Here is a 17,212-nt window from a genome sequence, read left to right as displayed (position 1 = left end):
TTCACAGCTGCAGCTCAAACATGACTGATCTGTTCAGACGCTCAGAGGATGTGTTGTTTTGGCCTCAGCTGACCTGGAAGCACCTCGGGCACATCCTTTTTATTTTTTTAATTCTTTTTTTTATTTTTATTTTTTTTTCCCTCTTTGTTTCTCTCTTACGACAGAAATAATGAAAACGCTGTTTTACAAATTAAAATCAGGCCGTAAGCATAGAATTAAGACATTACATTACAGACGTCGAGCACTTCCGTTCCGCTGTGACGACACAACTGAACACTCAGTCGTTCACCAGGAGAGGGCGGAGCCTCAGAGAGCAGGAGGGCGGAGCCTCAGAGAGCAGGATTCAGGAGGATTACTGAGAGCTGCGTGAATGAAGCCACAAACCACCCTGGGGGTGTTTTTGATAAGGAAATAGCATAACAACATGGCTAAAAGCTCAATAAAGTCGATTTTGCATGATATAGGACCTTTAAATCAAAAATACATACATTTCAACGTCAGAAATGCACAAAATATTGTCTCAAAATGATCTTGCGACACCCACTCCACACATTATTCTCTCCAATTTACTAACAGGTGCCATGAAGAAGAGCTATTCATTTGTCCTGATATGGTTTAATACATTTGATTTGTTGAATTGTATCCAAGCACTCATCTTTCCAGTGTGAGGATCGTTGCGTGCATTTTTTATGTTAGTCAATTTAAAATTTGGCAGCAAAATAGCTTGCTCAATCCCATCAAAAATTAAAGTATCAGTTTTTGAGGTTAGTAATCCTGCCCCACAGACAGGGGTGCAGGCATTTTTGGGAAAGACCACCCCCCACCTTCTTTCAACTTGTGCCCCATCTGGATATAAATATTCTATTGAGCATATGGCAAACACTGTAGACTGAAGACGTTTCCATCTCACCCAGTCTACGAGCCCATATAAAGAGATGATATAGCGATCGTGGAGCCATTTTGAAAAAGGCGAATCAATAAAAACTGCCTTATCGGGTTTCCGCTGACCATCTTAGTAGCCACAAGATAGCATTATCTCCCAACGTTGCACGGCTCCGGCCTGTGGTCTGAAACGCTCTTGTGAACCTTGTTTCTTCCCTCTCTCTCTCTCAAAGACTAAAATAAATCGCCTTTTCTCCGCGGACGGGACAGCGGTGAAGAAATGACAGAGTTGCTCGGATGAAATATTGATGCCCGTTTGAAACCATGCAGAATGGGTTCGTGTTTGATGGGTGATGGGCGGACAGAGTGTTTAGACATGGCTCTCAAAGGCAGCATCAACATTCCCCCGTGAACAATAAACACCTTTTTATTGTCTTAAATGATGGTGTGAAATATGCCCGATACAATTATTATGACATTTTGTTGAGAGTAAAGTGCATACGGTCAATATTATGCTCAGCTTGGGTTGTTCTTTGACGCTAAAGCAAAAGTGCAATAAATCATCAGAAGATTTAAAGGAACAGGCCACCGTTTTTACACACTGAGATATGTTCTTACCTGAGCTTTGACGAGTTCTTTAGGACCTGTCTGATCTTCACCCGTGCCTTCAGTCACGTAAACACAGCGCAGACGGCGTTAGCATTTAGCCTCTCCCCCTCTCCTCTATAGCTCCAAAACTGGTCAAGATAGAAGCTACCAAGCTCTTCCACGTTTTCCCTATTTAAATATGGTTACGTGAAGTGTTCCACTACAAAGTATAATTACACAAAATTAAACAATGTGGATTTTCTAAGCGGATAAAAGGGGGAACTATATTGTAAGGCGTAATAATACCAGGAGTAATTTGGCATCTGCACAGTAAAGTGAAGATTACTGCACGGATTTTGAACTACTCCTGGTATTATTACGCCTTACAATATAGTTCCCCCTTTTATCCGCTTAGAAAATCCACATTGTTTAATTGTGTGTAATTATACTTTGTAGTGGAACACTTCACGTAACCATATTTAAATAGGGAAAACGTGGAAGAGCTTGGTAGCTTCTATCTTGACCTGTTTTGGAGCTATAGAGGAGAGAGGGAGAGGCTAAATGCTAACGCCGTCTGTGCTTTGTTTACGTGACTGAAGGCACGGGGGAAGATCAGACAGGTCCTAAAGAACTCGTCAAAGCTCAGGTAAGAACATATCTCAGTGTGTAAAAACGGTGGCCCGTTCCTTTAAAGGTGAAATAAAGGCAACCCACATATTCCACAGGCCTATTCACGTTCTATTGTGAAAAACAAACCAACAATGAAATAAATATATTCAGTACGATGGAAATACTGTGTTACGCCAATCACCATTCAACATGCAACTTCAGTTAGTTCCAAGTCAATCTTGAAACACAAGATGCTCCTCAATCAGAGTAAATGCTACTGAACATCTAAAACCGTGTTGTGTTTAGCTTTGGAGCAATCAGTGGATTTCTGTACAACTGCATCACTACAGAGCCGTAAAACAAAACTAAATCAGTTATAGCCCGTTATCTCTTGCCGTTAAAGAACCATGTCCAGGTATGAGTTTGAGTCATGAATGGGCAGCTATGTGGTTTTGGGAAAATGTAAACTTATTGGTAACACTTTACATTACGGGCCGGTAAGTCCTTGGTACTTACAGAGGTAATTCTAGATACTTATTGTAGTACTTACGGTGGTACTTACAGTGATACAGTGGTAATTCTAGGTATTTATTGTGGTACTTACAGTGGTACTTATGGTGGTAATTCTAGGTACTTATTGTGGTACTCAAAGGATATTATAGTGAGAATTACCAGGTACGTACTTCTAGATACAGTGGTAACTCTTAGTAAGGAAGGTTGTACTTCTTGTTTTCTCTAATGGTGATTTATGTTGTTTTATAGTCACAAAATCCTAGAAATGACTTCTGTTTGTAGAAGTACCACATTTACTACCTATGAATTGCTGCTGTAGTATCCTTGAATTACCAATAAGTACCATAGATGTATCACTGTAACTACTAGAAACTGTCATTTAAAGTACCAAAGTAAATAGAAGTACAACCTTCATTACTAAGAGCATTACCACTGTATCTCTTAGTGACGAGAGATACAGTGGTGACTCTATGTCTCCCTAACCCTAATCCCTAACACTAATACTAGTAACTACCACTTTAAGTACCACAATAAGTACCATTGTCATTACTAGTAATTACCACAGTAAGTACCACGGATTTGCCGGCCCGTAATGTAAAGTGTTACCGAATTAATTGCTCTGAGAAAACACAGTAAATCAGTCACAGTAAAGTACTGTATTTTCCGGACTATAAGTCGCACTTTTTTTTTCATAGTTTGGCCGGGGGTGCGACTTATACTCAGGTGCGACTTCAAAACATCTAATTCCACATGTTTGTCATATATATAATGTCACGTGCCCGTGTAGTTGTCAAGGCTGATCCGATTTACACTCCAGAGCGACTTATATACGCTTTTGTCTTCTTCATTACGCATTTTTTGGCAGGTGCGACTTATAGTCTGGAAAATACGGTGCTTTACCATGACTGATTTATTGTATTTTCTCAGACTAAATAACTCTGCATTTTCTCCACAGAAAACAGTCGCCCATGCTTGTTTAGACCAGTGGTTCTCAACCTTTTGGAGTCGGGACCCCCATTATAACAGGTAAAGGGGTTCGTGACCCCCCGCCCGGGTCACACCGTGAGAAATAGGAACATTAGCCTACATACTTCTTAAAAAACAAAGAAAAAAAACAAACGGCTGAAATAAAATTCATGAAACTACAAACAAATAATGTCCCTCTGGTACAATAACAAACACATGCTACAATAAAACATTCGATTATATGCTAATGGGAATATGTATATTTTATCTAAATGATCTGGCGACCCCCCCAAATTTGTCTCGCACCCCTATAGGGGTCCCGACCCCCGGATTGAGAACCACTGGTTTAGACTAATGTTTCAGCTTCTTCATGAACCATTTATGTGTCTTTAAGACTGGAAAGAAAAAACAATTTGGGATGAATTGTATGACTGCCATGTCCGACTGGCTTCATATCTTGTGGTGTGGATTTTTTTTTTTTTTTCAAGTACTTACGCCCACCATCCATTCAGCAGCCATTCACCTACATTTCATGCGCGCCCTTTGGATTGCGTTATTGAAACTGATACTAGTCTCTGATTGCTTTATTCAATTACTTTAGCCGCTTCTGCTGGAGGAAATCATTCATGAACCAGCGGCCACCAAGTAGCCTTCAGTCTTAACAAAATAAAGAAACATTTTACAAGGTTTTGCAACTCAAAACTGAAATCTCTCTTCAATACTTTCAACGCAAACGATCCACAACGTTAAACAGTCAAATTAACGCGCGTAACCACTAACCTTGCACGCAAACTGTTGATGTACCGCCAGACTCAGGGCTTGTTTCTTCAGTCCGAGCAGCGTGGCGGAACACTTCTCGCAGGCAACTTGCCTTTCGACCCTCCCAAACCCGGTCAGCGCCGACACCGTGCTCCTGCAGAGCGTCCCGGTGCCGTAGGACATGTTGGCTACGCGCTCCCCAGCTCCGTATCCGGGCAGGGACTTGTAGGACGCTCTCTGGCACATGATATTCCGAAGTGGGTCGTCTCTGGAGCCCTCCGGAGCCGGGCGCCGCGCGGAGAAGTCACCGTGAGGCTGCACTTGCGCGTCCTTGGAATCGGGATAAGGATGGAAATGGGTTTTACGCACGACAAAAAAAATAGATTAAGGGCATTTGTAACCACGCCCATGTGCTACAGTTTGATGTAAACTAGTGTAAACTCTTATTTTCAGCATAAAAAAAAGGACTTACCCAAGCTGTGCCTCTGACCAAGCCGGGAAATCTCTCTCCTCTTCCAGTCAGGGACGACATGGTAACTTGTTAATATTTAAAAACATGTCCGAACAAAGGCAGCGGTGATTTGGAGGTAACGTGAGCGAAGGCGAGCGAGTCGGAGGAAAGATAAAGCTCCAGTTCATGTTAAGGCAAGGAGGAAGTGTGGAAGGATAGAGTACGAGCAGCCAGGCGGGGATGGAGAGAGAGGAGTGGAGGGAAAAGTGTCGGGAAGGAGTGATGCACAGAGGAGCGTCTCGTGGTGTCGTGGGAAGTTTTAGAGCGCACCACGAGAGGGCGATGTTCTGCGGGCTTCAAACCACTGATCTAATGTGCCCAAATGCTTCTACTTTAATAGGGTAGGCAGTGTTAATTTTCTTCAGAGCTGATCCTTTAGCAGAGAATTTACATGATCTGAGGCTCTTTCAGACGCTCAATAGAAGTTTGGATGATTTTAGTCTCTCCTTTTCATTTTTGTGTTTAGCTTTGGAGCAATCAGTGGATTTCTGTAGAACTGCATCACTACAGAGCCGTAACAAAACTAAATCAGTTACAGCCCGTTATCTCGTGCCGTTAAAGAACCATGTCCAGGCATGAGTTTGAGTCATGAATGGGCAACTATGTGGTTTTGGGAAAATGTAGAATTATTGGTAACACTTTACATTACGGGCCGGTAAGTCCTTGGTACTTACAGAGGTAATTCTAGATACTTATTGTAGTACTTACGGTGGTACTTACAGTGATACAGTGGTAATTCTAGGTATTTATTGTGGTACTTACACAAATTCAGTCTTATTTTAGTCGACTAAAATATCTGGACATTTTAGTCATAGTTTTAGTCTCATGAAAAACTTTTAATTTAGTTTTAGTCCAATTTTAGTCGTCGAAAATATCACTTTGACTAAAATAAAGACTAAATATTTTAGTCGACGAAATTAACACTGGGGGCAGGGGCAGACTGGGACTGAAACACAGCCCTGGACTCTGACCAGCCTGGCCCAAATTAGCGTAAATGTGACACTTACCCCCCGCCTTGACGGAGAGCATTTTCTCCAGTTCGGCTTTACCCAAATCTAAAAGCGTCTCGACTGGAGAGCAACAATGTAACGCCCCATTTGAAAGCTGAGACCGACAAAAGTGATTGTAACTTTTTGTCAAGTCGCCGCATTTTTTGTCATATTTTTGTTGTTTTTTCATTACTTTTTTTTTTGTCACTTTTTGTTGCTTTTTTCGTCGTCGTGTTTTTGTCACATTTTTTGTCACTTTTTTGTTGCTTTTCCGGCACATTTTTGTTTTGCTTTCATCCTCTTTTTTGTCTCTATTTTTGATGCTTTTCTTTCTAGCTTTTAGATTTGGGTAAAGCTCGGTTAAGGCGGGACTGGTGGCCCTTCTGTGCTCTTCCAGAATGTATTCAGTCATAAAACATCTTGTGGGATCAAAACCTCCTCCAGAATGAACCCTACCGGAGTGATTCATACTCCCCTGTAAACTTTGATACGATACAAAAATATATAGTTTAATTTAAGCCTGTCATCACTTCATCACACGCCCTGAGTCTATCTATAGCAGAGGTGGGCAAACTGCGGCCCGTGGGCTGGATCCGGCCCCCCAAGCACTTTTGTCCGGCCCTCAACTCCTTTTCCATGATTAATAGCCTATGATTTTTGGGGCATTTTTCAAGCCAAAAAGGAAAGCGGTGAATCAGACGCGCCGCCTCCACCCACTGCACAAGTGGGCTAAAATGGCTCTGTATTTTCAATTTCATATTTTTAATTGTGCTCATCACGAAACATATACAGCAAAACTCAAAAGTCAATGCAGTTTAGAAGGAGCTGAGAGACGGCCATCTTGATACCTGTCCATTTGTTACACTTTACATCAGACTGTTATTTTGTCTTTACACTTACCATCATGCCAATTCTACGTATAATTCAGTGCATTTTGCAAAGGGAGAAAGTAGAGTGGAATTCAGTTATCGTTGGTGCGACCCTCTCACATCAAGTGAGGCGACTTGTAAAACATGAATTGCCCGCGCCTGATCTATAGCTCGTCCGTCCATGGGAATGGATCTCTCCTTATGGTTCTCCCTATCTGCTTATTTGGACATGACCTCTGTTGGACATTATGCCTGGACACTATTTGCCTGAAGTTTACATTGTCTTGTTTTTGTTTTGTTTCATTGTTTTAATGTTTGGTTCAGCCCCGTGAGGCATCTCCTGTTTTGATATCGGGATATACAAAGCAATTGATTGAAATTGATTGACTTCTGATCATCATAATAACCATATTAAGCACCTATCAAGGACCTATCTCCTGATAGCTTAGCTACAGCTGGAGAATGGGTGTTTGGGTGTTTATAGGCCTACGCGTTGAGGCAGAGCTTTCTTTGATTATCATACACTGCAACAAGTAATTAACTAGATCAGTATAAACATCTCAATTTGAGCATAATAATCCAATTTTTTGTTGTTTTGACTGGTTAAGATGTTGTTGGGCATTTGTCCTGGATTATTTCACTTGTTCTGAGACGTTTCTGACTCGTTTCGATACATTTCGTCTTTATTTCAGGTAATTTTCTTTGCCAATGGGGTAAGAAAATTGTTCTTATCTCATTGGCAATATTACTTTCTTATTTCAAGCGAGATTTACCCTAGAACTGGTCTGAAATGTCCTCAAACAAGCAAAGTAAACTTGGTCCGATCAGGAAAAGTGTCTAAATGAGTGAAAACCGCTCAAAACAAGAAACATTTCCTCAATTCCAGTCATTTAAGCCAATGCTTGATCTTGACCATATTAGTCCAGTGCTCCGGTCTCTGCACTGGCTTCCTGTCACTCAGAGAATAGACTTTAAAACAGCTCTGCTTGTTACAAGTCTTTTCATGGTTTAGCACCAAAGTCCATCTCTGACATGTTACAGCCGTATGAACCATCTCGGGCCCTGAGAACTTCAGGGAGGGGCCTCCTGGTGGTTCCCAGAGTCAGGACTAAACACGGTGAGGCTGCGTTTCAGTTTCATGCAGCTAAAATCTGGAACAGTCTTCCCGAGGATGTGAGACAGGCCTCAACTCTGACAATGTTCAAATCCAGGCTGAAAACAGTTCTTTTTGCCCGAGCATATGACTGAAAGTATTTTATCTGCACTCTCGCCTTTTACTGTAATTTATTAATTCTATGTTGATGTTTTTTATTGATTGTATTTGTTTTCTTGTATTTATGCAACTGAGAAGCACTTTGAATTGCCATGAGTATGAATTGTGCTCTACAAATTAACTTGCCTTATCATTATTATGCCAGGTGTAATGTCATATCCCACACCAATTTCTTGTCATGGAATTGGTGAAGCATAGCCTACCATTGCTTCACCAATTCCATGACATGAAGGCTGTTTATAAATCCACACTCTTGATGATCCGTGTCTTGTTTTTTCTTTTCTGTTTTCTTTACCAAATAACACAGACAAGAACTCCTCCATTTAACATTATGAACTGGCTATAATATATAAAATGTCTCCATCTGGTGGCTAGGCTTATTTTGTTCATTGGGTTCAGCGCATCAACGGTGTTCTCGACTTTTTTTAAGGCATTTTCTTGTTCTTGTTTGATAAATTGGGCCTATGCTTTAACAACAGGCCTACGGGCAATAGGATCAACACAGTTTGCTTTGAGGACGATTCACTCAAACAGACGCCGAACGTAAATTTAGATTAATATCAATTCAGGAACAATTTTGGACAATTCTTTCACATTTAACGAACATGTCGACTGTGTTTACACGAAAGCTCAGCAAAGGCTTTTCCTGCTGCGTCGCTGGGAGGTTTTGAAGTTAGTGACCAAATCTTATCAAGGGTTTATCAGTGTTTCATTGAGAGCGTGCTGATACTTAACATAGTCTCTTGGTTTGGTCATTTAAGTGTCCAAAACAAAGCTAAACTTGGCAGAGTTGTTAAACAGGGCAGTAAAATAACAGGTCAAGAACAAACCAGTTTATCTCAGCATTATAGTAAAGCAGTCGTGTCTGTATTAAGATCACAGATGATGATGGCCGTCCATTGTCCCATCACTTTGAGCTCCTTCCATCAGGGCAGAGATACAGACTTCCTTGTGCCAAGAGAAATGTGTTCAGGAATTCTTTTGTTCCCTTTGCCATCAAGGAGCTGGATAAGTTCTAAGTATTAATGTCGTTCAGTCAGTCTGTTCCTTTTTCCATCCATCCATGCATCCATTTTCTTCCACTTGTCCGTTGCCGGGTCGTGGGGGCAGCTGATGACATTGCACCAGCCCCTCATGGCTCCTCCTGCAGGTGGTGGGTCCACAGAAGGACGGCCTCATGGTTCTAAACGGTCTCTCATAAGGGGCTTCTGAACCGCTCTTTGTCTGACCCGTCACCTATAGGACCTGTTTGCCCTGGGAGACAGAGCTCCAGGATCATTCAGCTGCTCAAACCCCTCCACCACGTTAAGGTGGCGGTTCCAGGAGGAGCTGTTCCTTTTTCCTTTCCTTTAATGAAGTGAACCTGCTGCTGCTGTGTCTGCTCACTGCAAAAACAAGGGGAAAAAATAAGACATTTTGTCCCGTTTTAAGGAAAAAATTCTGCCAATGGGGTCAGCATTTTGTTCTTGCTAAGAATTATTATTTCTAGAATTTTTTTTCTCATCATAAAACAAGAAAGAAACACTTTTAAGCAAATAAATAGCTAGAATTAAACAAAATGTCCTCAGAAAATGAATTTAAGGAAAACATTCTTATTTAGTGACAAATTTGGGGATATTTTACTTAAATGTTGCTTGATTTAAGAAAAATGTTCTAAATTACACACATTATTGATCAAAATGTTCTTAATAAATATTAACATTTAAGGAAAGTATTGCCGCGCCCGGGGATCCATGTCCATGATGTGGAGCCAGGCTGATGGTCAGAATCACCTGCTGGAGGATTCACCTATTGTTCATGTTTTTAGTGGTAGACACAGGGAGAACATGCTCCACACAGAAAGGCCCCGTCCTGGTGGGAATCGAACCCAGGACCTTCGAGCTGCGTAGCTGGGGTCTAACCGCTGTGCCACCGAGCCGTTAACTTAAGAAAAAATAGTCTTTGTCTAAAGCTGAAGAAGATTCAAAAAGTTTTTCTTTCTTGTTACAAGAAAAATTAACATGTTTTTAGCAAATTTATCTGAACAAGAAATGGCTAGATTTTATTTCCTAAAAAAAGATTTTTTTTCTCAAGAAAACTTTGCTCAGTGAGACATTATTACTTTTTAGGGAAAAAATAAGAACTTATTTCTTAAAGTAAGACATTTTTTACTTGCTTAGAATCCACTTTTTGCAGTGCAGTGAACTGATTTTATAATTAACTGGTTTTATTATGTACATTGCTGGGCAAATGTATTAGAATGTATGAGCGAGCCAAAGGCACATTTCTGCCACCATTGTGCATGGTAGACAATAAAGTTTTTTCTATTCTATTCTATTCTATTCTATTCTATTCTATTCTATTCTATTCTATTCTATTCTATTCATCACTCACGGCTATGCGCATTGTTCTCATGCAATCTAAAATGATCATAAAGACAATCTATGTTCTGCGTCCTTGTAACTTGATTAAAGCTGCTTTTGTTTGCTTGAGGCTTGCGACAGATGGCCACCGGTTAGTTATATTTCGCGTGCGCACTACGTACCTCCCCCACTGCTCCGAAACCGACGCGAAACCCATTAAAAAACCACTGAGCGAAACCCAGTGCGCACTAGTCTGGGTACTCCGGTAGCGTCGGCACGCTCCTCCCCCACGCACGGCTCACACGCCGCTCTTTAGCCCCAGCACAGGCGTCTCTCCGCGGCTGCTACTCCTCTGCGCGCACACCCGACATCCACACGCACAACAGCCCGTCCGCTTATTTATTCACAATTCCGCCATTTGTTTTTAACGCCAAGGCTCGACGATGAGTTCGATCAACGTGAAGAAGCTGAAGGTAAACGAGCTAAAGGACGAGCTGAAGAAGCGCGATCTCTCCGACAAAGGGCTGAAGGCCGAGCTGATGGACCGCCTGCAGGCCGCGCTGGACCAGGAGGCCCTCAGCGACTCCCCGACCCCGGACGAAGGCTTCGCCCAGACCGAGCAGGACCAGGAGGGCATGGGAGAGGAGGAAGAGGGCCCGCTGGAGGAAACCATGGAGGCGAACGAAGAAGAAGAGGAGGAGGAGGAGGAAGAAACGGAAGAAGTAGCCGCCGCCGCCGCCACCACCGCCGCAGAGGAACAAGAGGAACCAGACGCGGAGAATGGAGGCGACGGCGGCGCTGCGGATGAGGAGATGGGGGAGGATGAGGAGATGGACCCCGCGCTTAAGGCTGAGGAGGAGGGTGAGCCAGAGGACCAGGCAGAAGAAGGTGAGTGTTTTTTTAAGCATGTTCCAACACCCCCACATGATTTAATAATAATAATAATAATGCACCGGGCCTTCACTCCTTGTTGCTGTGTAGCGACGCGACCCGGCTGCGTCCGCCGCGTCGTCCATGTTGAGCTAAGATGTGACCTCGTTAGATTAAGGCGCTATCCTCAGTTGACACGGTTAGCCATGTGCTAATCTCCGCTAGCTTCTTTCATTCGACTAACCGCTACAGCTCCGCGTTTATCTGAATAAGTCCGGCTAGTTCTAGTTATTCTGAATGTTTATAACACGACAAAGCAACGCCGACCGTGATAAGTTATAAATCCGTATGTTTATTATAGTTTTGTGACGTGGTGAGCGAGCTAGCCAGCGCCGTGCTAGTTAGCGGTCCTTTGTGTCTTTGCCGTTACGCTAGTGCTAACGTGCTAGCTAGGCGGTTAGCCCATTCAGGTTTTCCCTTGGACGTGCAACAATATTCCAAATAAATGCCGGTGTGTGTGTTCATCTGTAGAGTCACACGTTTAAACTACAAAATTGGGTTATTGGTGGTATTTTAGGGGCATGTTGTTGGTCCTTGGGAACTCTTGAAATGGCTGAAAGGAAGTGGCACGCGCGCCGTAGTGTTATAACGCGTGGTTTGAACCCTCGGGTGTTTGGGTTTCAGGGTTAACGGCGGGGAAGGGGATAAGCAGAGGGGTTATTTGCATGCTCCATTTGACCCGCAGTGATTTTATTGCCCTATCTAGCTGTAGACACACCCCAGCCCCCTAAAACATTGTCTGTATTCTCATGGACCAGCCAACTGTAAATACTTTCTGGCTATTGTTTGGACTATGATGACTTTGTTTTGTTCTAATTACATCATGAGGTGTTGCCTCTTCATTTATTTCATGGTCGACTGTAACTAATGACCGGGCTTTGTGGGCTAAACTCCCACTGCCAGTCCGACCTTTCACCCCAAAGGAACACCTCATTCTATATCTTTGTTCTATTTTCAAAGGGGATGCGGACAAAGACACGAATGCTGATCAGAAGAATAAGAAGGGTGTTAAGAGACGCCGGGAGGAACATGGAAGGGGCTACTTTGAATTTATTGAAGAAAACAAATACAGCTGGTAAGGATGGGACAGAGCCAAATGGCCTTCAGCATCCCTGAAGTGCCATCCATAGCTTTGTTACAATGTATTGGCTTTAAGTGCCAATGCACTCATACTTTTTACAAATAAAATCAGAGGAAAACCCTCACTTAAATGTACTCATTTATAAATATCTTTATTTTGAAATGTTTTGAGGGTCATCCCTGACTATTTAAAGCCTTACCATTTACCTTTCCAGTGCCCTGTCATTTTGTCTGGACTGCATTCTGTAGCAGAAGTGCACCTATAAAGTATATGACTGCTCATTTGTTCCTCATAATGTGTAAAAGCCAGTTGTGTCCTCAAGGATGAATTAAGGCTGCTCAAAGAGACTTGAGTGGGAGGCAGCAGCTGTGATAAAGGGTGGGCTGGGTGGGATGCAGAGAGGCGAGGGAGGAGGGGTCTCCGGCTGCAGGGACTCCACATAGAGCTCTCGTTTTGCCATGTCCTGGAGGAATCCGCTATTGATCGTCCCTCGTTTGCCTCGCAGCGGTCTTCAATCTTTCTGTTAATATTTGAATTCTGTCATGTGCTATTTCTTTCTCTGTGTGGGTGGATGAGTGCGTGCATGTGTTGTGTGTGCATGGAGCGTGCTCTAGTCCTCCATCATTTGCTTGAAGTGTGTGTAAATATACTTGTATTTTTTGTTTTTTTGTTATTGCTGTAAACATCCACGGGCAAACAAGGATTTTTTTATTTTTTTTTAAGGATGCAAGTTTTGTTATAAAACATTTTAAAGGACTGCACCTTCCACAATATTTATATATATTTTATTTATTTGTAAATGTTTCATACAACTGTTTGTATTACCAACAAACGTTTCCTGTACAAACAGTTCTGCTGTGAGTTTAAGACAATGCAATGAGTTGGACTTATTTTCCAATGAATAATTTCCTTTTTTTCACCGCGCTGGAGGTGACCAGGTCAGTGTTTGCAGTGTCTGTATTTTTGATGTTGTAGATTTCAATGGATGCCGGAGGTAAGTGCTTCTCAAAATGACTTTAACCAGTGTTTTTAAATTAACTTCTTTGCACCAAAAGGATCCTAATGATCCATTCAGCTGCACTCGTGCGCTGAGCTCTCACTGATGGCCCTGATGCTTCTGTTCCAGGGCTTCATTCAAGTCGCCTGTTCCCCCTCTGGAGGAGGAAGATGAAGAGTTTGATGACACTAAAGTGTGCCTGGATACTTGTACGTCCATAACGCAGCGTTTCTATTTAATAAATGCAGTCAATAAAGTCATGCTCATAAATCTTCTTTTTCCTTCAGACAACTGTGACCTGCACTTCAAAGTGTCTAGAGACCGGTACAGTGCCTCGTCTCTCACCATGGAGAGCTTTGCTTATCTCTGGGCTGGAGGAAAGGCGACTTACGGTGTGAACAAAGGAAAAGTCTGCTTTGAGATGAAGGTGCAGTAATATTCTAATGGTTGCATCTATTGTTGTTTAAGTAGATGAGTATTATTTATGAACAAACCTGTTACAATGTTCTACAGATCACTGAGAAGATTCCAGTGAAGCACGTTTCCAGCAAAAACATGGAAATTCATGATGTGCAGGTGGGATGGTCCGAGGCGACTGGCACTCTGCTCCTCGGTCAGTATTACACACATTACCATTCAAACTTGGTCTTTACTTGTGTATTATTTGTGAGAGGACAAATGCTTTCTCTATTTGTGAGCGATTTGAAATGAGCTTGTGTTGTTTAGGTGAGGAGGAACACTCTTATGCCTACTCCAGTAAAGGCAAGAAGACTGCCAACTGTGTGACTGAGGACTATGGGGAAACGTACGACGAGAATGATGTCATCTGCTGCATGATTGTGAGATATTTAATGCCCGTCACCTCTTTAGATTAGCAAAGTAATTGTAAAGTTAACGCCCATGTTTCCTACAGGATTTTGAGGGTGCAGAGGTGGTGATGTCCTACTCCAAAAACGGAGGAGAGCCCAGTGTTGCGTTCCAGGTCCCTAAAGACAGTCTGACTGACAAGGCCCTGTTCCCTCACGTCATCTGCCACAACTGTGCAGTGGAATTTAACTTTGGCCAAATGGAGACTCCATACTTCCCTCTGCCAGAGGGCTACACCTTCATGCAGCAGCTTCCTGTGAGCCAGAGGGTCAGAGGGCTGAAGGGACCTCAGGCTAAAGCAGACTGTGAGGTAATAAACTACAGCCAGCACAGGCCTCAACATTAAAGCCTTTGCAGAACATTTGAGTGAAAACTCTTCTCACTCTTAGATCATCGTGATGGTCGGCCTCCCTGGCTCTGGAAAAACAACTTGGGTCAAGAACCATGTGCAGGAGAATCCTGGAAAATACTACATCTTGGGCAGTGACACTATTGTGGACAAAATGATGGTACGTGCTCGAGTTGTGTAGTTAAAAGCTTAGTTTGGCAATGTCTTCAATTTGTAACTTTTTTTTTTAAACATATAATCCAAACAGCTCAACAGCCTGAAACGCCAGTCCAAAGATGTTTCCAAGCTTGTTGGAATTTCACAGCGTGCACCGCTCTTCCTTGGGAAGTTCATTGAAATCGCTGCTCGTAAGAAGAGAAACTACATCTTGGATCATGTAAGCCTTTTCTTGAAACACTAGAGTTTAAGACTCATTGTAATGAGTTGTTTTCAATGGGATGAGAAACCTGAAAGCTGTAGTCGAAATTAAAGTCCTATTGCTCTTTCCCCAGACCAACTTGTCCGGCCCGGGTCAGAAGAGGAAGATGTGCCTGTTTGCCGGTTTCCAGAAGAAGGCAGTGGTGGTGTGTCCCACAGACGAGGACTACAAACAGAGAATCCAGAAGAAAGTGGAGCTTGATGGCAAAGAAGTGCCGGAGCACGCGATGCTTAAAATGAAAGGTAAAATGTACTGTTATGTCAAAATCAAATCGACATGTTCTCGCAATACTGTCATGTTGCATTTACAATATAGTTGTTTTGTTTAATTGCCTTAAATATATAGATATATAATTGAACTTATTTGCCTTGCAGGATTCTTCTCGCTGCCAGATGAGGGCGACAGTTTCAGTGAGGTGATCTTTGCTGAGCTGCAGAAAGAGGAGACCACAAAACTGCTGGAGCAATACAAGGAGGAGGCCAAGACTGTCCTGCCTGCAGAGAAGAAGCCCAACCAGGGCAGCACCACGCCCAAGAGAGGGGGTGGGCAGCGTGGAGGCAGAGGCAAGCACCAGTTTGCGCGCGGCGGCCCGGGACACAGAGGCGGTGGCGGTGGAGGACGAGGAGGCTTCCAGCACAGAGGCGGCTTCAGAGGACGTGAGTGTCATAGGACTCCAGTGTTTTAGTCAACGCTCAGTTGTATAGAAATGGGAGATGTTAATATAACTAAATGTACTGTCTGCTTCCAGTCCCGCCTCGTGGTGGCTTCAGTCGTCCTCCCCGTGGCTTCCTGCCGCCCCCAGCTTTCAGAGGAGGCTTCCCAAGCCGTGGAAACTTTCCTCGAGGAGCTCCTATGCACATGGGTGGGTCGCCCCGAGGCGGACCCATGAGAGGCGGTATGGGCCCCAGAGGCGGCCCCATGAACCGTGGAAATCCCATGATCCGGGGCATGAACCGAGGAGCAGGGGGCATGAACCGCGGGGGCAACCGAGGGCATCCCGGAGGGGTAGGTGTCCCTCCAGTCACTTCTGCAAAATCACCTGTGTTACTTCAGAAAGCAGTTTATAATGTGTGTTTTTTTTGCATTTTCTTTCAGTTCCAGCACAGAGGGGGCGCCGGTAACCGTGGCAACTTCGGCAACAAGAATGGAAACTTCGGCGCCAACAGAAACAACAGAAATGGCATGGATAAGGCCCAGGCGTTCAACCAGAGCTGGCAGCAAGGGGTGAGTTATGAGTCATTTTATTGTCTCATTTACTGTTTTTATGCAATAAATACAACAATGGCTGCCTGTCCTTTATCTCACTGTGACAACATCGACTTGGCGAGTTTGTTTGAATGTTTCTCCTTTTTTGTTTGGTGCAGTTTTGGAACCAGAAGCCCTGGAGTCAGCAGTACCAGCCTGGCTATTACTAGGACATTGTTTTAAAACAAACTGGTGGCCCAAAGTGACACCCACCTCTCGCCACGGAGCACCCTCGAAAAAAAAAAAAAACTGCTTTTCTTTTACTCCCATCCTGTTGTAACACTTAACCATGCCACGGCTGCAGACATCTGGAACATTCCTCGTCCGGAGACCATTTAAGCGACGCTTTGTTGAAGTTTAATTTGTGGGTGCGTCTCGTTTGAGGCATCAGCTTTTGTTTTTTTGTTTTTTTTGCTGTAAATTTCATTATTTTTACTATTTTTAATGACCTGCTTTTAAGGACGTCACGAGTCGGGAACGTTGTGCTGTATTTAGCTGACGTTTACAAGATGTTTTCAGGGTTGTGCGTTTTATCTGTGCTGTGATTTAATTTCTTTATTATAAATTGTAAATATTTCGTTTTTTGAGTAGTTTGTATGAAAAGTTTAAAGAAAACAAGAATGCAAGGAATGCTTGTAATCTAAATCCCTCTATTAGACTTTTACCAGTTTGCCCTGTCACAGATGCAGATTTTCCATGTTACTCCAAACCGTTGTAAACCTTAGCCCCGCAATAAACATCTCTGGCTTTTTTTTACTCCTCGTCCTGCCTTATCACTTTCAACTCAAAGGTGTGTAGAATACCTTTGATAAACCGGGGCCACACATTAACCCAGGCCCGGCGCTCACCGCTTTAGTATTAACGCATCTCATTTCAGCCACTAACATTCTGGTTCAGCCATTCTTAAACGTGTGAAACAAAGCCATTTTATAATATATTGCTTGTTTTGTTTTAAAGTAAATGTTTATCCTAGTCGACGAATCTTAAAACGGTTTAGTATTTAGTGAACGGAACTACACTGACT

General features: G+C 43.0%; 2 protein-coding genes across 2 annotated transcripts in view; one reads left to right on the top strand and one right to left on the bottom strand.

Moving 5' to 3' along the window:
* The window catches only part of kif26bb (kinesin family member 26Bb), a 52,777-nt gene extending 47,714 nt beyond the window's left edge, over positions 1-5,063 (bottom strand). Inside the window, exons 1-2 of the mRNA XM_079571778.1 lie at positions 4,790-5,063; positions 4,339-4,647 (exon numbers count right to left, since the gene is read on the bottom strand). Coding sequence (XP_079427904.1) covers positions 4,339-4,647; positions 4,790-4,849 — 369 coding nt within the window. The 5' untranslated portion in view covers positions 4,850-5,063. The remainder of the gene's footprint in view (positions 1-4,338; positions 4,648-4,789) is intronic.
* A 5,602-nt stretch (positions 5,064-10,665) lies between these two features.
* Positions 10,666-16,940, top strand: hnrnpub (heterogeneous nuclear ribonucleoprotein Ub). The gene is made up of 14 exons (XM_079571906.1): positions 10,666-11,189; positions 12,192-12,306; positions 13,439-13,518; positions 13,597-13,736; positions 13,823-13,922; positions 14,036-14,148; positions 14,223-14,486; positions 14,566-14,685; positions 14,773-14,901; positions 15,017-15,185; positions 15,318-15,599; positions 15,692-15,948; positions 16,039-16,167; positions 16,308-16,940. The coding sequence occupies exons 1-14, from the start codon at positions 10,745-10,747 to the stop codon at positions 16,356-16,358; spliced, it is 2,394 nt and encodes a 797-aa protein (XP_079428032.1). The 5' UTR covers positions 10,666-10,744; the 3' UTR covers positions 16,359-16,940.
* The last annotated feature ends 272 nt before the right edge of the window (positions 16,941-17,212 follow it).

The sequence above is a fragment of the Gobius niger genome, assembly GCF_951799975.1.
Source record: "Gobius niger genome assembly, chromosome: 15".
Lineage (NCBI taxonomy): Eukaryota > Metazoa > Chordata > Actinopteri > Gobiiformes > Gobiidae > Gobius > Gobius niger.
Note: the sequence above shows the minus strand (reverse complement) of the source record. Positions and strands in the feature narration are given on the sequence as shown.

Bases quoted from the DNA above. Each gene is read 5' to 3' on its own strand.
- hnrnpub (XM_079571906.1), top strand. From the start codon at position 10,745: ATGAGTTCGATCAACGTGAAGAAGCTGAAGGTAAACGAGCTAAAGGAC. The intron at 13,519-13,596 runs GTACGTCCATAA...TTTTTCCTTCAG, and splicing joins TAAAGTGTGCCTGGATACTT to ACAACTGTGACCTGCACTTC. The intron at 15,600-15,691 runs GTGAGTGTCATA...GTCTGCTTCCAG, and splicing joins CAGAGGCGGCTTCAGAGGAC to TCCCGCCTCGTGGTGGCTTC.